The sequence below is a fragment of the Neurospora tetrasperma genome, assembly GCF_000213175.1.
Source record: "Neurospora tetrasperma FGSC 2508 unplaced genomic scaffold NEUTE1scaffold_81, whole genome shotgun sequence".
Classification (NCBI taxonomy): domain Eukaryota; kingdom Fungi; phylum Ascomycota; class Sordariomycetes; order Sordariales; family Sordariaceae; genus Neurospora; species Neurospora tetrasperma.
Genome location: NW_009799179.1, coordinates 4468820 through 4491571, shown reverse-complemented (window position 1 = coordinate 4491571; position 22752 = coordinate 4468820). Strand labels below are relative to the sequence as shown.

At 51.8% G+C, this 22752-nt stretch overlaps 8 protein-coding genes across 8 annotated transcripts; 4 read left to right on the top strand and 4 right to left on the bottom strand.

Annotated features, from left to right (window-relative positions):
- Nucleotides 1–378: 378 nt before the first annotated feature.
- Nucleotides 379–1926, top strand: NEUTE1DRAFT_105452 (uncharacterized protein; the record flags this gene model as incomplete). Its single annotated transcript, XM_009857806.1, has 6 exons — nt 379–423; nt 503–626; nt 667–718; nt 1188–1383; nt 1556–1718; nt 1784–1926. The coding sequence occupies 6 exons, from the start codon at nt 379–381 to the stop codon at nt 1924–1926; spliced, it is 723 nt and encodes a 240-aa protein (XP_009856108.1).
- A 1971-nt stretch (nt 1927–3897) lies between these two features.
- Nucleotides 3898–4803, top strand: NEUTE1DRAFT_142350 (uncharacterized protein; the record flags this gene model as incomplete). The annotated part of the gene is made up of 2 exons (XM_009857805.1): nt 3898–3963; nt 4399–4803. 2 exons carry the CDS (start codon nt 3898–3900, stop codon nt 4801–4803), a joined length of 471 nt encoding a protein of 156 aa, XP_009856107.1.
- A 1045-nt stretch (nt 4804–5848) lies between these two features.
- Nucleotides 5849–7888, bottom strand: NEUTE1DRAFT_55298 (uncharacterized protein; the record flags this gene model as incomplete). The annotated part of the gene is made up of 4 exons (XM_009857804.1): nt 5849–7024; nt 7083–7433; nt 7495–7665; nt 7739–7888. The coding sequence occupies 4 exons, from the start codon at nt 7886–7888 to the stop codon at nt 5849–5851; spliced, it is 1848 nt and encodes a 615-aa protein (XP_009856106.1).
- A 1105-nt stretch (nt 7889–8993) lies between these two features.
- On the bottom strand, nt 8994–10491 carry NEUTE1DRAFT_149994 (uncharacterized protein; the record flags this gene model as incomplete). The annotated part of the gene is made up of 1 exon (XM_009857803.1): nt 8994–10491. One exon carries the CDS (start codon nt 10327–10329, stop codon nt 9058–9060), a length of 1272 nt encoding a protein of 423 aa, XP_009856105.1.
- Nucleotides 10492–12588: 2097 nt separating this feature from the next.
- NEUTE1DRAFT_125957 (uncharacterized protein) lies at nt 12589–15332 on the bottom strand (the record flags this gene model as incomplete). The annotated part of the gene is made up of 7 exons (XM_009857802.1): nt 12589–12710; nt 12774–13713; nt 13766–14117; nt 14168–14371; nt 14436–14563; nt 14617–14782; nt 15008–15332. The coding sequence occupies 7 exons, from the start codon at nt 15322–15324 to the stop codon at nt 12589–12591; spliced, it is 2229 nt and encodes a 742-aa protein (XP_009856104.1).
- An 893-nt stretch (nt 15333–16225) lies between these two features.
- NEUTE1DRAFT_72075 (uncharacterized protein) lies at nt 16226–17377 on the top strand (the record flags this gene model as incomplete). Its single annotated transcript, XM_009857801.1, has 3 exons — nt 16226–16384; nt 16448–16575; nt 16697–17377. 3 exons carry the CDS (start codon nt 16377–16379, stop codon nt 16762–16764), a joined length of 204 nt encoding a protein of 67 aa, XP_009856103.1.
- NEUTE1DRAFT_90766 (uncharacterized protein) lies at nt 17373–19627 on the bottom strand (the record flags this gene model as incomplete). The annotated part of the gene is made up of 4 exons (XM_009857800.1): nt 17373–17776; nt 17834–18320; nt 18375–18444; nt 18505–19627. The coding sequence occupies 4 exons, from the start codon at nt 19625–19627 to the stop codon at nt 17375–17377; spliced, it is 2082 nt and encodes a 693-aa protein (XP_009856102.1).
- An 869-nt stretch (nt 19628–20496) lies between these two features.
- Nucleotides 20497–22729, top strand: NEUTE1DRAFT_90763 (nucleolar protein 12; the record flags this gene model as incomplete). The annotated part of the gene is made up of 4 exons (XM_009857799.1): nt 20497–20543; nt 20607–20670; nt 20732–21841; nt 21915–22729. The coding sequence occupies 4 exons, from the start codon at nt 20533–20535 to the stop codon at nt 22512–22514; spliced, it is 1785 nt and encodes a 594-aa protein (XP_009856101.1).
- Between the last annotated feature and the right edge of the window lie 23 nt (nt 22730–22752).

The window sequence follows — 22752 nt, the reverse complement described above, 5'->3', positions numbered from 1 at the left end:
ATCCCTTGATCGCGCTGGCGGCATTCTTACGCGACACTAGTAGACGACCAGGGCGTACCGTCCCTCTGGCATGGATTTCCGCCCAGGTTGCTTTTGTTTTCTTTCCACTGCCGCTCACAATTGGGTTGCCGGCTTGTCGGACTGCAGCTGCTGCAGCTCGCCAAACAATGGGCGTGGTTTTCGGCGTGTTTGTGTTCCTGCCACTTTATTATCACTTCACTGACACCCGGCAGCACCCATTGAGGTGGAAAGGGGATCCACACCTTGGGCCCAAAGTGGATGCTCTCGCTCGAACATGAGGTGTGGAACCTTGCTTGCCCGTCAGGGTTCCCAAGGTAGGAGCTACCTCTAGCGTTGAACAGGCGAGTGCGTGCGTGGATGGGGGCTCCGGGCGATGCCCCTGGAAGCCCTCAGGCCCCCGTCGTACTGGCGTCCTGCACGGAACAATCACGGAACCGTCCAAAATAGCAGCCAGAAAAATCATATGCGAAGCACCCGGAAGTTCGCCTGGACTCCCAGGACACCCAGCGGTGCGGGCGGTCATTTGGGTGATTTTGGGGACCCCAGAATTTCGATGAGAGACACGCATCTGGGCTCTCCAACGGTGGAACCAGAGACACCACACAGTGTCGGCAACGGCGCACGAGATTGGATGATTTGATCTAGAAGTGGAAGCTGGAAAACACGAGGACGGCGGACGGAGGAACAGGTCGGGTTCGTGCGTGTTAACTGAGGTGATCACCGCATCTCTCTCACCCACACACTCACCCTCCCGGCTCACTGCACACGCAAAGCACACAGGCACAGGCACAGCAGCAGGGCACATGCACGCTGCAGGTCCGAGGCTATCATGATTCGAGGCCACTGAGCGGCGCTGCGAGCTCTAGACATGATGGCGGAGACGGCTATCTCGGTGGAGGTTGGACGGACGAGGGTTGCACTTTTTACCCCTGAGCATCCCGCACATCTTGCACCTGTTGTGCAGCTTCAGGCCCCCAGCTAGTCACCAACACGGAATAGCGTCGAGATTCGCGATGCTTTTTTGGCTAGCACCACTCCACCGCTTGGGAAGCTGACCTTGCAGCCGGCAGCCGGGCTCAGGGACCCGACGCAAACGATTTGTCCTCTTGTGTGCCCTTGATCCTCTTTCGGCCACTATCGACGCTGTCCCCTGGCTCGAGTAACAGAGAAGCATCGAGCTTCGTGAGACTAGGTCAGAAGTCAGAAGGATGGATGATGGCCGAAAGCCGGGAACCAGAGTTAGGTTCCCGTGCCTTGCTAGATGATCCTGTGCTGTCCTGGCCAGATGCCCGTGTTCTACCGCTGACGGCTGTGTCGAGTATTGGGAGACCATCACGGTTACACCAGACATTCTTCAACAGCGTCACCCGAGAGCCCCCAGTGGACATGCCTCTGGCAGTCGTGTATCGGTGATTCCGCTCATGCATTGACATTTGTTTTCCTCTCCAGGCCCTCTTCAGCTTTTGTTTGGCCTTCATAGCTCACCTAAACCTCCCTCTAGCGCCCAAGGAATCCACAGTCCCAAGAAGGTTAGGGCAAGAGTTCAATTGTCAGAGCGATCATGGATCCATTGTGCGGTGTGCTAGTTCCACTCGGCCCGCACTACGATTCAGTATGTACTCCGGTCGGGTTGTCGTTATCTGAAACTCCGGAAGAAAAGCCACGGTCCCATGCCCTCTCCGCTTCAATGTTACCTGGTGAGCTTGAAAACCAAAAATTGCTAGACGACGGGATAGAAAGCTCGAACTGTTCGATAAGCTAGGCATCATCAGGTTTGGTCGCGATTGGTGCACAAAAGCAGATGCAATGGAGGCTTCATCGATATTGAAGGGTTCGCTTTATCAGACGCGATATATGAACAACAGCCAGCCACCTACCGGCAAATGTGGTTCTCAAGGTCTTTAGAACACAAATGGATGAGACCTGACTCAGGAGCAAGGTGTGAGGCCACCTCGTTGTGGCCGAGCTGTGCTATAGATGTCGACCATCCTATTTATCTTGACTCAACTTCAGCCGGCATATGTAACCATACGCATACGCTCAACCAGCTATCACCATTTCCCCTCACGAGCACGCCGATGGTGTCTCATGCCAAAGCTTCGATTTGCGGGTTGAGCAGGGAGTCCGGAGCGACACTGGATCGTCCCTGACAAAATTGTTGAAACCTTTACCGAATGGTCATAAGAATAAACCAAACACGTTACAGTCAGTACATCAGACCTTGGGTATACACTTACTACGCATCCAAGCGTCTTCATCACACCTTTGAAACTTAACTTCTAGGCAACTCCTTGATAAACATATCCCTAAGGGACCTACTTTTTCAAATGTGTTTTTGAGACATCGTGATCTTCATCAAGGTTCTAAACCGCCTTTCTTGATCACAACGAGTGACATTGGACTGTTTCACTTGCCCCGTTGGTTGATCGCCCCCCAAGGTTACGGCTAGAGGTCTCATCAATTTTGTTATGGACGAGCCTGGGTTTCCATCTCTCCGCACTCTTAAATTAAGTCTGGACTAGAGAACAATGATTGGAGCATAATGGAAAGACAAGCGGCGTGTTATCAAAACTATCTCCCTTGGTTTCCAGAAGATGAGGCTTTCATATGAGAAGTAATAGGCCGATGTACCTTGAAGGAGAAGAAGAAAAGGGTTTAGAGATCTGGCATCTGTTTTGGACGTGCCTCAAGTGTTGTTGATAGTCAACTTGAAGTGCTGGAGGCACACGGGTACACAGTAAGTGCACGAGCAGCTGACCGTCAGTAATAACTGAAATTTACCGCGTATTAGAATGGCATAATGGGATACTGGCTGAAATAATGAATTACCAGAATCAACACACCAGCTCTTCTTCAAGAGCAAGAATGATGAAGTATCATGCCAGGCGAAACGGAAAAAAAAAAGCACATTGTACGGGCTTTTCCTTCTAGCATTGTTGATGATGCTTAAGATGCCGAGCTGAGCATTGAACTGGTAAATACGACTCCAGAGCTATTGCTGTTTTTCGGCTCACAGGAACCAACCAGATCCTATAACAACTTCCATTTGCCGCATCCTCAATCATTCCATCTGCTAACTTTGACTGTTACATCAAGAACGCTTGGCCATCTAGAGATCGAGACTGTTGGGAAGGAAAAAGAGAATTTTTCCTCACAGCCTTCCATGCATTGCAACTGACAAACGCCACAAGATCATCTTGTTTTCATTCCGCACCTCGACTATGACCATCAAACGTCCTCGACAGACGAATCACACACTCTCCTCGACAAACCCCTATTCTATGTTTTACCGTCTGTTCGTAACCTTAATTTCATGTTTCGTCTGCATCGTCGTCGAGTAGTCCAGCCTAGGCTGCGGTGGCTTTTGTTTGTTGTTTGTCTTGGTTCTTCTTACTGCACGGTGTTCCGCATATTGCCATTATACGACATCACTGAACAGTGAACACACAAAGATATCGCCATAGCTCGAATTGTTCGCTCGGTCTTCTCCGTTCAATTTGCCTCTCACGCGAGGTTTCAGAGGTACTTCTATCAAACTATAGATGGATTGGCTACAACTGGCATGTCACACCCAACGTTTACGCCTCAAGCAAACCAGAAGTTACACTGTCTTGTCTTGTCCTGGATACCTCTAGGGACAAGACATCACTGCCATGGGTTCGGACCTCCCATCAGAACCCGGGAAAACGACGCGATTGACGCACCGATGCCGTCGAAACGGTCTCCTCGTGCTCATCAAACACGCCCAAGGTGGTGGCTGCGGCTCAGAAGTAGCAACAGCCCGAGAGAGAAGCCACACTCAAGGACTAGGTATCTGCGTGTTTTCACCTACGCCACCAGGTGGGATTATCCCCTAGTCTAATTATCGACGTCACCATGGCGCTGATGAACGTCGTTTTCGACCAGCTGATCGGGAGCTTCAACGGCGACACCGGGACTCAGGTGACCTTCAACCACTTACACTACTCAACCGTTATCGCTCGCTCTTTGCGCAGACGTGCTCGACTTGATGCCGTCCCGGGGCCGCCGCGAGCACCATCACATCTCGACCGCCAACACTGCAGATCGGTGTCTCGGAGAAGATGGACACGTTTTTTTTTGGAGTACACGGCTATGATCATAGCCGCTGTCATTGTGGCTTCTACGTACAGCTGGTCCTTGTTGTCGATCACGTCTTCGATGTTCTTTATCGTGCTGGTCATCGCTATCACGCTGCCGTTTATTATTAAGGAAGGGCATAAAAGAAAAGATGAAAAAGGAGAAAAAAGCTGAGGGGAGGGCTGGATTCGTTGCGACCAAAGCCTTTGCTTTCGTTCGTATGGTGACATCTTGCTGTGCTGAGGCTTGAGTTGCTGAAAAGTATTCCAATGTTTCGAGTCCACCTTGGGCCAGAAGACGTCCTTCTTCGACAAAGATGGCAACTCGGTCAACCAACTGACCGCCCGCCTCCAAAGCAACATCAAGTCCCCCATGGAGCTATTGGAACTGAACCTGATAGTGGTCATCATCGGCATGTTCACGCTCATCGGCGCTTTGATCAACTATCTCCTTCATCTACGACTGGAAGCTCGCGCTCGTTGCCTTGTGCATGACCGTCCAATTCAACATGTTCGCGGGCTCTCCTACCGCGTGCGCTACGAGCTACAGTTCAACGCCATGAACGAAACCGTGTTTTGCGAGTCCACAAAGTTCGGCGCCGAGTCCATCAGCGCTTATAGGACTGTCACGGCGCTGGTTATGGCGGAGAACATCCGCTCCCGCTACGAATCCTTGCTCCAATAACAACGTCGTGTCATATCTCTGTTTAAGGGGACTGGACTCTCTGTTGAATCAGACTTGTTATTAATTGTTGCAAGATGATGCAGTGACTATCTTTACATGAGACCCAGAGTATGGTTTGTAAAGCTTAGAGGTAAGCATAAAGGCCAATCTGTCTCCAAATTCTTCCACACCCTCGCACCTAATAACTTTCTGTAACCCGCACGTTCCTCAAAGCACCACCATCGTGCTCCCACTCCTGGTTTCTTGGTGAACCAAATTTCATCTCCGCTTGTGATGTTGGTGTTGGAGCTCAATGTCAATGCTAAGCTTGACGTTTGGCACATCTTACCATCCTCCACCTGCTTTGCCTTGCTGCGTCCATTGTCCCTGTCCGGAAGCTTCATAGCCTGGAACAATCCTTGGGCGCTCATTAGCTCTCTTGACAGCAGTTCCAGGCTTCCCTTCCTGGTGATTGTTCTCCATTCCCCCAACTTGATCCATATACTTCAACATCTCGAGGGCAGGGCAACAGAGGCTTTCCAAGATACCATTTTGCCTTAGGTCAGATTGAGACCATTCTGCTCTTTCTCCTGTCTTCAATGACTTGTTCTTCGCTAGGAGCTTTTCAAGGTTCAGAGACGAGACAGATGCTTCGTACCAACGTTGTTTTGCCCCCTTGTGTACTCTTCCATGAGTCTGAGGCTCCCACGAGTGCGCTTCTCCTGTGGAAGTTGGCATTCCGGGAGGGGCGTAGTTGAGCTCTAGTTGTTCAACCTCGGTGATGTCAAGAGCACTTCCTCCATCCTGGCTCAGATGGCGCCACTTGGAAAGTACGCGGACAGATGTGATTGCTGTCTTGAAGTGAGAATCGACATTAAAACTCAAATTGATGCTGCCCTTGTCGTCTGGCTTGCGTTCCCTGGAAACTAAGTTAGTAAGTTGTCAAGTTTGTGACGGATGAACTCATGACTTACAGGATTTTCAGTGACTCTAGTAGCGCTTTGGCAAACTTCCCATGTCGATTTTCCAGCAACGGCGAATGAACGGTCCGCGTGATACGCAAATCCTAGTTGCGTAACACTGCGTTGACATAAATCAACTTCTGGGAACATCCAGGCTCAGTCAGCCCTCGAATCGTGTATGAGAAGGAGTCGCTGCCACAGTCCGTAATCTCCACAAGAAACTGGTCAGGGGTTTTGCCAGCCAACCGACAGGAAAAGGAATACACCGTCCAGCACCTTGAAGGAGCTTTTAGCCACAGGCGCTTGGATGTTCTCTCGTCCTTGGTATTGATCAACCCCTCCAAGTCTAAGCCGTGTGTGCTCAGAATCTTCGTGAAGCAAATATTGCCGGCAACTAGAGACTCCTGACCTGCGGTTCCAGGCTTGATTTGATGCAGTGTCAACATCAGATCCCTCCTCTTCCACCCATTACTCCTGGTGTTCCTGCCGTTGAAGGCTGTAGCATTTGCTGCGAGCTCGGGAATGAGTATACGCCCAAAGTCTGCCGAAACGGTGACTTCCCCCCTCAGATATGGGCCGTTTTCAAGAAATCTGGGCACAGCTTGAAGGACTTGTTGAATACTCTTCTGCTTCTTTTCTTGGTCAAAACTCAGAGATTCACCCTTGAGGGTGCTCCTCTCTATGTCTGCTTTAGATGATTCAACTTTGTCTGATAACTTGGTGCCTTGTGTCGGGATAAGGGCGGGCATATCCCAAGAGATAGTTGGCACCAGAACCGCTAAGCCAGGCGTGGCAGGCCTCGACGCAAGGGTATCCTGTGTCGGTACTGAATTTAAGCCTTCGGGAATATCATTCAACCAGTCATTGACGTTCAGTCTTTGGTCAATCGCATTTTCGTTGAGAATAGGGCCAGCTAGTCCATCGATGGGGGCAGTAGATATGTCAATCAAGGTCCTTTCCGACTTAGTTGTGAGAACAGGACGCGGCACCAACATATCATTCTTCGTCCGCTCTCTGGTCAAAATCACAGGGCCGAATAGAGACGAGTGTGCGCGTAGTACGGAGTTGTATGGACAAAGTCGAATAGAACTTCCAACGTGGTACATGCGAGCATACTCTTGGGGTAAATCTGGAAATAAGATCGGATCCAAAAGAGTTGTAGACGGGAGCTTGGGGTCGATGTTGGCGAGATATCGGATGTCGAACTTGGAGTCGTTGAGCACCGGGTCCTTGTAGCCTTCGGTGTAGAGAAGAAATTGGACATCAGGTACGGGGGCGGTCTATGGAAACGTTAATACTGGAAACATAGTGGACTGATTGAGTATCTGAAGGACTTACTATAGACTCCAGCAGGATATCTAGTTTCTCCTTGGCCTTCTTGATTTTGTCTTGGCTTTCTGCACCAAGGTATACAACCTTTCCCAGATCGTACGAAATCTCAACCCCGGTATCTTGCTGAAGCTGGAGTCGGTCATCTTCGTTGAAGACGCGTTGAATCGTGAGAGACGGGTCCTCTCCCTCGAGCTTGGTCCAGGTCCCAAGGCTAGGGAACCGGTTACTGAACTGTGGAGGAAAGGTGTTGCGCGTTGCGATATCCTCGGAGTCATTGATGCTAGGGTTACGGGCATCGCCATCGCTGGATTCGGAAAGACCATCTGGGTACTCGATCATCTCGTCCTTGAACCCGTGCTATGAAAAATATTCAGCCTGTGGCACTTTGTGCCTCCTGGGGACTTGGAAATTGGCTTACCTTGAGCGTGAAGTTGTACTGAATGATGTTGTCCTCGGCACGTTCATAAGCGTCTTGTTCAACCTCTGTCACAAGCTCTTGCCAAAACTTTCGTATCTCGGTTTCCTTGCTGGCTGGAGAGATTGTCTTGATCCATCCGTACTTGGACTCCCAACTGAAATCAGCATCTTGCTAAATATCAAGAATCTCGATGTCAGCTTGGTGAAGTTTGGGGTACATCTGGGTTTGGGAAGTAGTAACTCACGACTTGCTCGTCTCTCAGTTTGGCAATCAGATAATCAACTGCGCGGTCCGTGAACTTCCACGCGGAACATAAGTAGTATTGCTTCAGCTCATTAGGTACCGGCTTGCTGGGACTGCCATTTCTGAATGGAGGGGGAGAAGGTGCAGCCATGATGTTTGGGGCTGGCTTGACGGTCACCTAGCGTCTGAAGACTGGAGAGAAGTCAGGCGTGGAAGTAACTTGGCCTCGTACTCGATGAGTGAAAGTGTGTTCGCGGTTGAGAAATGTTGGGATTCCGGCTTTATGAGGGGTGGGTGATAGATCAATGATTCGGTATGGCGGGGAAAGCGGTGCAGAAGTTATAACAAACGGACAGAAATCAAAAGAGCATTGGATGGAAGGTGGGAGAAAGATTGTCTAGTGGACATGACTTGTTTGCTATGGCAAGAGCGATACAGCTGTTGAGGGCAGGTACCGTGGGCGTGACGGGAAAATCAGGGGTACTCGACAACAACATTTCGACCTATTATTGAATCCATGGGTGATGCGAACCTTCCAGCGCAGGAATCAGACAATTTGAAGATGGGGAAAAAGGTATCGCATTCGGGCCAAAGGTAGGCACCCATCCCCTCAGCTTCCAGAATCAAATTGGCCCCTTCCGGTGTATCATTGATTCATGTACCTAATCAGAAGGATGGCTCCAAAAGTTGAAACGAAGACCAAAGGGAAACCAGGAAGGCAAATTCAATGCGTCCATCCTGGGAGGGAAATGACCTCAAGTAGGTAGCAAGAAAACAGAACTAAAAGTAAAGAAGTAGATGACGGGTTTCCACACCTCCCTTGTAATGATACAATCTTTCCTTAAGTGCCAGTATATGCGCCATTCCATCGGCCCCAAAAGAGATCCTGCTGAGTTCCTAAGCTCCTTTAACTCCGTAATCCCAATAATTATAATGTTTGAAAAGGGAGGTGGAAAGTAGACGGAAGACATGTAGTGTCGACAACCGGAATAGGGTACAGTATCCAGACAAAGATCTTTCCATGGCTGCCTGTCTCATCTGATATCTTGAGTTCGTGTTAATATTGTAAGTACTGCAGCGGGACACCTGTCTCACTCTCATGGATTAAGACCACTGGGGGCTCCTAGGTGTGCTGTGACCATAAGGAGCAAGGGATGATCGCTCGTCAGGTTCCCAGCTTGATAGCAAGCAACAAGACAGCTTCAAAGGCTGATTTCAGCCATGGGATTAGGGGACGTCAATTTGACCGTCGTCTTCAGGGAAGCTCAAGCTTTGCGTGTGAAAACATAGAAGCCGACCGCGCTGTAGACTACCCTGTGGCTACTGAGCCCACTCAATTTTCTCCTTGACACTGAGTGCCCACTTCAGTTTATCCAACACCTCCTTGGTTTCCTGAAGTGTCCTTTCCTGTTCAAGTTCCCTTTGTCTTGCCTTGGCTTTGATGTCCTTTAGCGACTCGTCCTGCGCAATCTTGTACCGTTCAAACTGCGCAGCTATGTCCTCCTTCTGTTTCCTCAACTCGCGTATGTTTCCATCCTGTTGGTCACATAAATCGCGTAGCGTATTTATCCGGTCGTCATCCCGCCTCCTCTCCTCTAGGAGACTGGCGATCTCAGTTCGCATCTTGGCCACTGTTCGCTTGACTTCCTCCCCTTGTTCCTTCCAATGGCTGCTGATGGCGTTATAACGGCCCTCCATAAGAGCTGCGAGGTTGGTTGCTTCGTCGACTTGTTTCTTGGCATCGGCCTTCACACGTTCCATCTCATCCTTCCACGTCCGCTCACGCTCGCCTGCGTCCATGGCCCGCTTCCGCTCCAGGTCGACAGTCTCTTGTAGGCTCGCTACCTGTCGTTCCTTACGCGCCAGGAGTGTCTTTGTTACGTTAGCCTCTAGTAACCGGCTTTCATAATCTGCGACCATGCGCTCGAGTTTGTCTTCCAACAGTTTCGCTGCGTTTTTCGACTCTTCGGCCCGTAACCTTTCGATTTGAATGTCGCGCTTCAGCGTCTCGTTGTCGGACACCAGTTTGTTGATGACGCGCCCTGTCTTGCCTAACCCGGCTTTCCCGATTGTCGAGTCCCATCCCCCGGCAAGGTTGGCCTCGGTGGCGCTTATTGTTTCCTGCATGCTGGATCCCCCGTTGTCTGACATGGGACTCTGTGGTGGTGCTGTCGCGTTCAAGCTTCCGTCTCGATTTGGGAGCTCGAAGCTTGATTTTGTGCCTAGCCTCCTTGGTACATCCAAGCTAGATACCGACTTTTCTGATAGATTGTTGAACGACGGACTGGGTCTCAGCTTTACAGTAGGTGCAGGCGTCTTGCTCTCTCCTTTCTGTACCTTCAATTGGTCTTGGGAGGCGGAACCCATGCTGACAGAGCTGTTTACTGAGCTGGAAAGAGTCGAGTTTTGCGAAGCTGTATTGGAAGTAGGAACCGTATCGGTACTCGAGTCCTCTGATATCCTGTCGTCGAAGCTGGAGACGGCGCGTATCGTGGAATTCATTCGCGAAAGAGCTCCCGTGGATGATCGGGGTGACGCTGGTGCGGAAAGTAGTGATTTGTCGTTGGCTCCATTGACAGACGACCGGGACATAACGGCGTTGATTGTGCCTTCGGAAGCGTGCGCAAGGGTCGAACAGGGCGAACCGGCAGCCCGGTCAATCACCGAGCGTGCAAACGAAAGTCTTTGTATAGGTGGAATCGACTGTATTTGGGACGGAAATTACGCGGCTTCTATCGTGACGGCGGGTTCGACAGGAATAGTCTTGGTCAATGTCAATGTTAGCCTCAAATTGCTTGAAACCTGTTGAGTCGATGACGGAGAGAAGATCAACAGAGACAACGCAATGGAGAACCTCACGCACTGCAGACAGGTTCTAGGAGAAGGTAAAGCACCGTAGCAGATAACTTCAGTTGGACATGCACTCCCGTCCCCGCGGGTGCGGCTAAGGTAGCACTGTCTTATTCTTCCCGTCCATTGTGGTGAGGTACCTCTACATGTATGAATGTGCTCATTCGGGTACGGATATCCCGTCCGGGTATCAGCTAGAAAAGAGGGACATACATACATACCAGCCTCGTCTTGATGAAACGGAGAAGGCGAGTTTGTTGTTGGAAGGATGTGGAAGACGCTTGACAAGACGATTGCGTGCGCATTTCTTGTTCGGATGTCAGGTACAAGCAGAGAGGCAAGGTAGCGGTTGACACTTGGACCCGTTGACAGCCAGGCACGCCAGGTTCGCCAGGGGGGATGCCCAGTCAGTGGCCGCCAGTGCCCGAGGTTGGTGGAAACGTGCGGTGGATCTATCATGCGGACCTGACGGCGCACATGGGGAGGCGGGTCGACAGGGCACTTTTCGGCGTTGTGCCCTGAAATGCAGGAGTGACACAACGGGCCGGGGGTGGTTGCTGCTAATGCACTGCTTCTGCAGGGCCGTTTGTCCGACTTGGACGGGAAGTTTTGCTTCGATGTGACCACCTCAAGATACTTCGATACGATCAGATATATTCCCCAGATTCATAGACTTCTCCGTTTACTTGAGCCTGCGTTGGATTGAGCGTAGACATCTCAAGGCGTTGCGAATTAGACGTCCAGCTCAACTGAGATTGCAGGCTGTGCCTTCAAGGGTGAATGTCAAACGAAGAAAATGGGTTCCACTGCAGCTTCTGGGTTTACTGCAATGCAGAGAGGGTAGTAAGATGAGTGAGCAGGACCCGCTGATCAGAGCCACCAACAGACAGCAGGGATAGAATATTTGAATGAGGTTGGATGCTTTCTCCAGCGACTGCTTTCTGTGTTGAACAGGCGATGAACACACAAACAGGTGGATTTGGTGGGATGGCACTGCCTAGCCCCATTGTTACGGCACCTGGACCGCAAGGGCTACAAAATAAAGGCGGGGATATCCTGGTCCCATCATTCCGTCTCCCCGGACTGGTATGTATCAACACATACTTGGTATGTACACTCTGGGGCCAAAGCCAACAAGTTCGCAGTACGCTATGATGATTTTGTACAGCGGGTTGTTTAATGGACAATTTCTTCGACTCTGTGAACCTACACTAGTGAAATGAGCCGTCATCAATTGCTCTGGTGATATACGCGTGCTTCAGTTTGAGGTCAGTTCTGGAACCTCGATTCAACCATAGTATTGCACGAAGGGAGTTACGCCCGCCGTACCTGCCTTAACTCGGCCATTAGTGACGGGAACTGCCGCCTCATCACACCCTCTTTTGATCAGAACCTCAGTAGGTATATATGTATATAATATAACATCATATGATTCTCACCGAATCTCTGATCGGGCCCAATTCCGACTGCTGTTCGTTCCGGATCGGGCCCGAGGGAAAGCTGGCCCGTGACCCGTGACGTAGTTGCTTTCGGTCTAAGGAAGTAATGTCGACATATTTGACAATTCGTTTACTTCACATATCTCGCGCGTTAGGGTCACATACGTAAGCCACCTTCTCGTCACCTCATCCGACATCATCCTCGCGTTCCGGGTGCCAACGAATGAGCTGCCGCCGCAAGAACAGCGGCAATGCCTGGACGAATCTATCTACTCTAAATGGTATCACAGCTGTTCTCAAGGACATGTTTAGCCCACCGTTTGTAGAGTTCTTCTCGCTCCTTCTCCTTTGATAACAGCAATAGCCACCTCTTGAATAGCCGCTGCTCGTGGGCCTTGTAACCTGATGCACAAGCAGCGATATCATACTCACTTTCCCCCACCGAGGTTTCTATGTCCATTAAATAGCATCGCGAGCAATATCAGTGCCATACAGGATGTTCTGAAGGCAATAAATACCGCCCGTCTTGATAATAACACATTATGTGACACAGATATCAGGTTCATGCAGTCATTGCCTGAGTACCATTGCCAGCAGGGGCGCCGTCGGCGGCAGCATGAGTCTCGGCGAATCCGGGCCGCCACCTGTGAAGGTATTTCTCTGCCAGAGGGCGCGCGTCCTCGTCTAATATACCAAGCATGTCAGCAAGCAAATCATTTAATATTCGTTGAGAAAGGCAAAACTTACATTCAACCCAAATCTCATACACCGTGTCCAGAGCTAGCTCCCTCGCTGGTGGCTTCATCATCACCAGATAAAGCAGACTGGTCATAGCGAGCTGCACCGTAGTCGGATCGCTACAAAGACCCTTTAGGCGACCGAGAAGCTCTTTGCTGAGTTGGGGAATCTCCGACAGGAACCGGGTGAGAACCTTGTCTTGAGCCGTGATATAACTGAGGAAGCCGTCCATTAGACGCAACGCGCACCGCTCGTAATTCAGCGGTCCATCGAGTTTATTAAGAATTGTTAGTCGGTCGTTGTACCACTCCTCGCAACACCATGCCACGGCAACCTCGATACGGCGCCGCCAGTCTTCGAGAATGTAGTTGAAAAGCATTTCGCGAATGAGGTTGCCCAGGCTCATCTGTGGGCGACCAAGAGCGCTACTGGTAGTGTCAGCCTCGCTCTTGATACCGTCCCCTAGGCCTATGGTGCTGCGGGTTGCAAGGCGCGTTATCAGTGTAAGCCATGAGTCGCGATCATGGGAGTTGGCGGCCAATCGGTTGAGGCCGGCCTTGGGTTTGCGAACAAGCGGGTCCTCGAGACCTGAGAGAGGCCCAAATATGCGCATAGCAGTGATCTGGCTGACCTTGACAGCAGTATCCGGATTGAGAACAGGCGGCGGCGGGAGCCTGAACGGGCCGAGAGCTAAGGCAGAATCAGGCTTGGCGTTCTGCTCAGGTGATTCCTCCGGAGGCGCGTTATCGAGCTTGTTCAGTATTTGTTCAGTATCCTCCGCAGCGTAGAAGTCGGGTTCGTAGGCGTCGTCATCTTCCTCAACCCCCAAGGCAACCGTCTCGGCATTAACCGAAGCTTGTTGCGCTGTCGCTGTTCCTAAGACCGGTACCGGGACTGGTGCTGCGGCAGGTGCTGCAGCATACAAAGCAATCAATCGGTCACGAACTCCCTATGGCAGTGTTAGCATAGTTGCCCCTATCAAGAAACTGCTGGAGCCTTACATTGATGGCCATATCAAGTTGCCCTTGGTCTAGTGACGCCAGCGTCCTGACATTGATTCTAGCAGTTAACGAGGTAGGTACTACGGTCACGTCAAAGCCCTGCAAGCCTGTATTGTTAGTGAGACTGAACACTTCAGCCAGAGTGTGTGGCCCTGGTGCAAGTGGTTGAATGCGAAGTGGAGGCTGCGGTGCGACTCCTTCAGTCTTCTGCCTCTTCACATCACCATAACCTGCAGCAGCCTGCTCAGGAAGAGCCCGCTTGCGGTTCGCCTCATCAAAAATCTCCAAACGGGAACGCTGAAGTCTTTCGTATTGCTGATTGAGGCGCGGTGCTATCGGGTTATGAGAATCCCTTGCCCTAGTTAGCAAGAGAAGCATGAGCGGTAACTGGACATTTCTTACCTCACAAACAGATGCTTCAAGAGCATCTGGGTTGTCTTTGTCATTGACTTGACGAGAACTTTATTCTTGGGGGTCATGGGAGAGTTGGCCAGTTTCAGAGGGTTGAAGTTGAGGACGGCATTTGTGATACGGCTGGAGGTGGCAGGACGAGTGCGGATGAGAATGGACAAAGTGTTGAGAGTGGCATCTACAATCAGAGCATCACTGTACACGAGAAGGGCACCAGCGGTTAGCTAGTGATAGACGTGGAAAAGCAGCCCTTACGCACCTGCTGTTATCCTGGAGACCACCGAGCATTCTGTCAAGGAGGCCAATGGCTTCCGCCTCGAGAAGCCGGGGGTCTAGGAACTTGTGATTAGGAGGAATCATAGCCAGGTTGACATCCAGGCCAGAATGCTGACATTAGCTGTTAGTAAATTACCCAAAAAGGCGAGGAAGACTATATCAACCTTCGGTTCTGTGCCGTTTGATGCCGTCTGAGCAAGGATAACTCGTTGAACAAACTTGATACAGCATAGCTTGACCGGCGTGGGAGCATTCTCCCATATTGACAATATCTTCGACTTTATCGCTGACATGGCCTCCCAAGCAGGGGGGTGGTAGGTGTTGAGAATACTATGCGTCAAAATGGTTAGTACCCAGGGGGACATGAAAAGATATGTTGAACCGTCCCGGACAAAGCCATGCCAGTGCCCGGAGGACATGTGTGTCTGATGGAGTGCAGGAAAAAGAGACAAGTGGGAACCATAACACGGGGTAGCATGGACATCAGACACACAACATACGAGACCACACAGCGCAGAAGGCAAGGCCATCGACCCTAGTAGGTGCATTACTTACATCCATCTCACAATAACTGGATACGCACTCGCCGCCGCCATGATACCAGCCTTGAGTACTAGAGGGTCCTGATCAGGAGCTTCCACCAGTGACCGTAGCGCATCTACTATCGCCAGAGTCAAGTTCTCCTTGTCTTGCGTCCTCAAAGCTGGACAAGCGAGCGCTTCTGCGATGAAATCGGCGGCCCATCTGCGCAGCTCGACGGGAGCAGACGGGGCCGTGAGGGGCAGAATACCCTGGATGATCTGTTTGAAAAAGCCAGGGTTTTCGAGAGCCATTTTGCGGGCAGCGTTAAGCTGTTGTATTTGCTCGCTCATCGGGGGCGTCTTTACAGGGGAAGCCATGGTGATCAATGGGCAAATATATACACCGCGCTACCCGGGTGTAGCGAGGGGAGTGTAATATATGGACAGAGATCGTTGCTGGTGTGATCGCAACCTCAGGACGTAACAACGAAGTAGGTGCAAGTATGTGATTGTGATGTAGGTCAAAAGAGTCTACGAAGGGGCTGCTTGCTGGATGGGTGCGCAGGTGCGAAACGCAATAGATCAAGCCCAGGCGACACAGCTTCTCTAGCTGCGCCCGTTGTCGTCGACCAAAGACTTAATCCAGAGACAGCCCTTCAACCCTGCTGATTGTTGATTCCAATGGGCTTAGGACAATATCACTCATCCTCCGCAACGTGGGAACCGCTGCGTATTGTCTCGTTCTTGTCTTGTGCTGAGTCGGCGTTCGTCCAGAATTGCAATTGTTGCAGGTATCCTAGCCGGTGTCGCTCAATGAATACCAGAAGCGGTTAGAATTGGTAATCAGTTCGAGAGCCGTCGTCGAATTTCTTGAGCAATAATCGGTGTCGCGAATTTCCAAGGCGAGCCTCTTCGTGTTGGTTCCGGTTGTGTTGTAGTTGTGTGGTGAATGGTGAATGGTGAATGGTGCAGTGGCAGTTTATATTGTATCCATGTAGATTTGACCAATGGAGCTTCCTAGAAACCTTCCTGACGCGCCGTCATGGTCTTGAACTGACAGGGGCAGGGTGTTGGCGCACGGATCAAATTTGGTTCATTATGTAGGTACATCAAGCCCAATGCAGTGATAATGCCTGCCGCGGCTTCGGTTGCCTGCCGCTTGCTACGGGCAGCTTCGCCTCTGGCGGGCTGTCTGTCGGCACAGCACTCGTTGATGAGAGTTGATAAGCTTTGGTTCTAATGCACCGTACACTAGATGGAAGCACACCCCACGGCAACATCCGACCCACCCATCTTTTTCCTGGATCCGTCTGCTGCAGTGCAGTGTCTTGAAGACGACATCATCCGGTGCTAGAGCTGCTCACCATTGCTTTGCTTCGGAAATCGGTCAATTTCATAGCAACATGTCCGGGTGAGTCCGGTTCTACAGTGCCAATTTTCTGCCAACAACAGCACTAATCGCAAAGTTGAACAGCCGTCCCAACTCCGGTTACTATGAGCGCAACCACCGCCAGTCGGCGGCGCTGATTCGCGCGCGTCGCCCGTACCTCTTCAAGAACGTTGTTCTCGGTACCAGCATTACCGCGTTTACTCTCGCCGTCTGTACGTTGCCTCACCTTTTGTACACCCCTACCTGAACGACAACAGCATGCGATCTATACCTACCGCTTCCGTCCTGCCCACCGAGTAAATAACGAGCTGACGAATCGTCCCTCCTTTCCAGACGCCTACACCCTGACCGTTGTCGGCCAGGACGAGTTCGAGGACGTCAAGGTTCCTGAGAAGAAATAGGCAGATGTAATATGAGCTCTGTGGCGTTGGTTGCTATAGATCGGTACGGGCATCCACCAAGGCAGCCCCGGCCGTGTACATTATGATGGCGTTCAGGGAATGGAGCGGGGCGGAACACAGCTCTTTGGATGGTATAAGGAGTCAGAGACTCTCGCGCAGGAGTTCACCCTCCAGCCGTGTTGTATTTGTGATTTGGGTGTATCCAAATGGGTACCTTCTTCGTTAAAAGGTATATATATATATACATATCCCGACCATAGCTCATATGTAAAAGCGGGCAAGGAGTGAGTAGCTCCAAAAACCCAACGCTCAGTAAAACAACTTGCCCAGCTACCCTGCAATGGCATATACGCATTGGTTGACTTGGTTAGCCAACTGACATCCCACCCGTACTCCGAACTATGAACCTGCCGAACATGCCACTGTGAAATAAATCATCTATAACTCCATAAACTCCTACCCACCGTCGCTCAATGCCGTAACAAGTACAAAGCGGAGTAAAACACCATTCATGCCCGACTTAGGTGTTTGGAATGCCCTGAAGAAAATAAACAAATCTGTCTGCTTGCAGTGCTTTTGGCCCGACTTCCTGGTAGTCCTCCTAAGCGTTTCATGAAGCCTGAGGAACACCCTCCCGCTTCATCTGCTCTGGCCCAAGTTTGGCGCTTTTCACTGGCTCGTGAGCACCCGAAGCATGCCCCTTGTGCAGATGAACTGGGGGCCCATCCCCGTTGACTGCCACGAACCCGTTTGTGGTATATGGCGCCATAGGTTGTTGTGTGTGGTGTCGTGGTCCAGAGGGAGGCTCTGCAAAAGGCGCCTCATGATGTAATTGTTGCCGCTGCATCTGATGGGCTGGGTGATTCGGGTTTGCCCAAGGTGTTTGCTCGATAAACTGTTCACCGGCGGGGCCAAGGGGGGTTCGCCCAAACGGAAGTCCGGCGGACGCATAGTCTGGGTGGAAAGCGGGGGGGTAGTTCGGTATAGGCCGGGGGACAGGCTCGCGAGATCGCTACAGCCGCGGTCAATATGAATAGGCAGTATGCATCGAGATACCTTGAACACTCACAGCTATAGCTTCGAGATCGTTTTCCACCTGATCCTCAGATGCGCCGTGTATTGGAGGCGCAGCAGGAAATCCAACGTGTTTGGCAAAGCCCGACAGAATCGACACTTCCTTGTTGTAGGCAACAGCGTTACGAATACTCTGTGATTTGGCAGCGGGGTAATGGATTCCATAGTCGGGTATAGCGTTGGCAAACCGTCTGCGCTCTTGTTGTATATCGTACCATTCCTGACCAAGCTCTTCGAGCACCTTCTCGCGTGACTCGCGCACGGCTTGGTGGTATTGCGACAGGATCTGTGCCCGTTCTGCCACCGCGCGCCTTTGAAGCATCGCCATTCTGAATTGTAGCTCGAGTGTGCTAGTCTTGATCCTCTCCTCTCTTCGAGCATTCAGACACTGTAGCATCGCAAGATATTCGGGATGGGTGGGGTTTTCGCAGGTAAGCATTGCTTCTTCCTGATTGAGTTGCTCTAGACGTTCCTGATATAGGCTGTGAAGCTGTTAGCTTTAGTCCGGATGTAAACAGGATGACTGGTAGACTCACCGCTCCCGGAAACTGCTGAATTGTTTCTCAATTGCTGCAAGCTCTTCCCAGGCAGACTTCTTACGCTCAACTGTAGTGATCCGTCAGTATGTGCAGAGAGAAGGGGACGGAAGAACATGGTTTCACATACGCTCTTCTTCGTTTCTGTGGGCTGCTTCAGCCTCCTCGTCGACATCGTCGATTTGGTCCTCTTCAGCTTGCACTGCGGAGTCTTCGACGGCAACCGCGTCTCCTTCAGCAGCAGCGTCGGCATTTGTCTCTTCAACCTCATCACCATCTGGTTCGTCAGGGGTTGGGCTCTTCCTTTTCTTCGCGACACCGCGTTTCCCTTTTTTGATTCGGCTGTCTGTCGCGTCTTCTTCGAGCGCATCCGTGGGCTCCGTTTCATCCTTCGTTGCGCTATCGGCGCCAGCCGTAATGGTCGGCTCATTAATATTATCTTCCTCGGCAGACTGGTTGCCGCTTTCGGGGTTCGTCGAAATGACCTCAATGTCGACGACAGGCACGTCATCGGCTGAGAGCTTTTCGGGAAAGGTATTTGACTCAGTCCGCCTTTTGAACGGTTGGCTGAGATCTTGTTGCTCGGTGACTGAGGAGCGTTTCCGCTTTAGGATATCATGTCGGGGTGATAGTGTGAGGATCTTTTCAGGCGAGGCGGAAACTATTTGTACTTTCTTCGCCAGCACGGGAGATCGCGCAGGTGGTAGTTCGGCAGCAAATTCAGGCTCTTCGTCACTCAGGTCTTCCGAGGCCTCTTCGTCACCCACTTCTGCTTCTTCTGAGGGAGTGTTTCGCCCGCTGGCAGTGTGTTCCGGTTCGTAATCAGATTTGATTTGCTGCTGAAGCTTGCTAGGGCTGCGCTCGAACGTCCGATCGCGGCGGTCGGTGAATTGTCGAGTGCCAGGCTCACCCGCGGTGTCCACGATGTCGCGCGATACTCGATCTTTCGGTGGTGTGTCGTAGAGCCTCTCTGTCTCTGCCTCAGAGTCATTAATATCCACGTCCGACAGCTTGCTCTCATCGTCAGTCTCAGCGCCAAGGTCCGAGTCGACGCCATCGCGATTGTCAGTTCGGACCGATGTCTCGCGATGTTGAGAGTGGTTACTGTTCATGTCCAAATCCATGTCGTCAGGATCTCCATGCTTGTCTTCCACGTCACTAAGTGGGCTTGACACATCGCTAGGGCTGTGTTGGAGCAGAGGCGGAGGGGGGCTCGAGAGAGCCAAGGACAGCGCGGTGTCACCGGTAGCCATCGCGGATCATAGAATCCGACGAGATTGAAACTAAGCAACGACGCGCCGATGTTGGGTTGAGCAGCTGAGCAGTAGAAAGTTGCAGTGGACGGCCACGTAGAATTTAGTCGTGGGCGGCGGACTGGACGTCCGAACTGTACGGGCAGCTCAAGAGCAGCACCTGAAGTTGTGGCGCCACGATCAGGGTAAAGTGTGTTTATGCTGGAAGGTTGAAAAATGTGTGTTCGCACACAATGAAATGTCTCGGAGATATGGCTTTGTTGTCGGTACGAGGGCGCGATTGTCGAGAGATAACGTGCGGTCGGGGTAGGTAAAGTAGTAGGAAGACAGATCGGGAGAGTGAGGAGCGGGCAGTAGGTATCTGGTTGACGACCTAGACTGGAAGCTGGACAAGCGCCCACAGCACCGCACCAGCACAACACAAATGGGCAACCGGCAGGTTTCTGGGGGGCTCCATTGCCTGCCCACTTGCCTGCCGCCGCCGCCCGTCTCCAACAGCCCAGCGCACCACACAAAGGCGATGGCAGGCGGTGAGTCTTGGCAGTTTCGATAACAACTGATAAGCGAGTTTTTTTTATGGGAGGATGCAAGATCCGATGTTCCACGGTCGACTCGTCCTTACGATGCGCAGTGGGGAAGGTAGAAACGACGACCCTTGAGACCCTGGACCATTGAACCTGCCTGCATAGAAACTGGTCTTGCCTTGTACAACATCCTGCTAGAAATCAGAAGTGGAAGCTTTGCAATTCGATTTTGACAGCATTTACAGCCAATCACATCTTTCGCCTCGTCGTCGAACTTCAGTTGTTTTTCCGTGCTCTTAGAACTGTCAATCACAAGTACTTGATTGGCGAATCGTGCCACTTTCCCATCCATTTGCGCTTACACACGACGGAAAACTCACAATGGGTAAAACGTGCGAACAACCCTACGCTACAGTTAACGCCATTCTTCCAGTATTCTGACACCACTATTATAGTAAAGGACTCGTTGCGCCGGTGAAGAAGGTTGATCCTAGCTTGGATGCTTTGTTTGCTACCAGTGTAAGTCATCTCGCTCTGACCAGACAGGCAATTGGAAGTTTTCATGGCTAATTTTGTGTAGGTTGGTCCAGCGAAGCCCCGCCCAGCTGCGAAATACTCCGAGCCCCTACCGACAAAGTCCAAGAAGGCGCCAGTACCTTCCAAGAAAGAGGAGGAAGTTCAGGACGAGGGCGATGACGAGGAACTGAGCGAGCTTGACGAAGAATACGATTCCGAGGTCGGCATTGGAGAGGATGACGAAGACGACGAGGCTGTAGACGACAGTGACAGCGAAGACGAAGCCCTCGAGACCCTCGAAGCTGTTGTGAAACAAGGAAAGGTCCCGGAAGAAGATGGACGGAAACGGAAGCGCAAGCAACCCGACCAGCACGACAATCTCGAACACAAATACCTGTCGAAGTTGGCGGAGGACGATGAAGAGCCGGCTGGCAAGCGTCTTAAGGCCGACGAGCAATCCGGAGAAAAGAAGGATACCGCCAAGGCCGAGAAGAAGGACGACGACGACAGCGAGTCTGCGGATGAGGTCCCCGTTCACGAATCGCTAGCGCCCGATGCTGCCCAGAACGAGATTGAGAAGGCCAACCGCACCGTCTTCCTCAGCAATGTCGCCGTTGAAGCCGTCACCTCTCGTTCGGCCAAAAAGACCTTGATGAAGCACCTGGCTTCAGTGCTGGACAAGGAGGCGAAGCCTGCGCAAAAGGTTGAGTCGATACGGTTCCGCTCGACTGCCTTCGCTACCGCTGCTATTCCCAAGCGCGCCGCTTATATCAAGAAGTCCGTGATGGAGGCCACTACGAAATCGACAAACGCCTATGTTGTTTACAGCACCCCTGCGGCCGCTCGTCTTGCCTGCTCGAAACTCAACGGCACAATTGTGTTGGATCGCCACATCCGTGTCGACAGCGTTGCCCATCCTGCCCCGGTAGACCACAAGCGCTGCGTCTTCGTCGGCAACCTTGGTTTTGTGGATGACGAGACAGTATTGCAGGTGAAGGTAGACGAAGACGGTAAGGAGGTGACCGAGAAGAAGAAGCGGACAAAGCAGCCTATGGACGTCGAGGAAGGTCTCTGGCGGGTATTCGGTAAAGAGGGCGGCAAAGTTGAGAGCGTTCGTGTGGTCCGCGACCCTGTCACCCGTGTCGGCAAGGGCTTCGCCTATGTTCAGTTCTGCGTGAGTTATCACCTCCTCTCTCTATCTCTTACTTGGCCACTATCAACTAACAACTCTGTTCCCCCCTCCGTAGGATGAAAACGCCGTCGAGTCAGCCATCCTCCTCAACGGCAAGAAATTCCCGCCCATGCTCCCCCGCGAGCTACGCGTCAGCCGCTGCAAGGCCCCTCACAAGACCCTGCGTGCCATCGAAGCCAAGAAGCTCAAGGCGCAGGGTGCCGTTCCGGAAACTATGAAGAAAGGCAACAACGGAAAGAAGGGTCCTGGCTCCAAGAAATCCGACTACGCCCCCAAGATCTCCGCCGAAGCCAAGACCATCGCCGGCCGCGCCGAGAAGCTCCTCGGCAAGTTCACTGCCAGACAGGTCATCGGCTCCGACAAGAAGAAGACTTTCAACAAGCAGGACAGATACCAGGCCAACCAAAGGAGGAATCACGCCTCGGGCGCCAACACGGAGGCGACCGGCCCCAGAGTCCCGGGCGCCTACAAGTCCCCCGAGAGTTTCATTCTCGAGGGTAAGCGTGCTAGTGCGGCAGATGGAAAACCTAAGGATCTCAAGTTCAAGGGCGCCAAGAAGAATAAGGCGCCGAATGCGGGTGGTGGTAAGAAGAAGACTGGTCGTGCTGCTGCGAGGGCTTCGAAGTGGAAGGTTCAAGGGAAGGGGAAGAAATAAGTGCTAGGCCATTTGCCTGATGTTAAGAGTTGTTTGCTGGTATAGAGCCAACGGGCAGCAGCCGGCGTGGTGCGGGTGCGCGCGTTTCAGCCCGGTGCGGCCCGTGGATTTTGAAGCTTTAAGAAAAGGAGTAGAATTCGAAAGTGAATAGAAGCCTTCGATTCATGACGCACGCATGTATGGGTAGGATAGGATAGGCTGTAATGCAGTCATCGCACATGAAGGTATCTCAACGGAC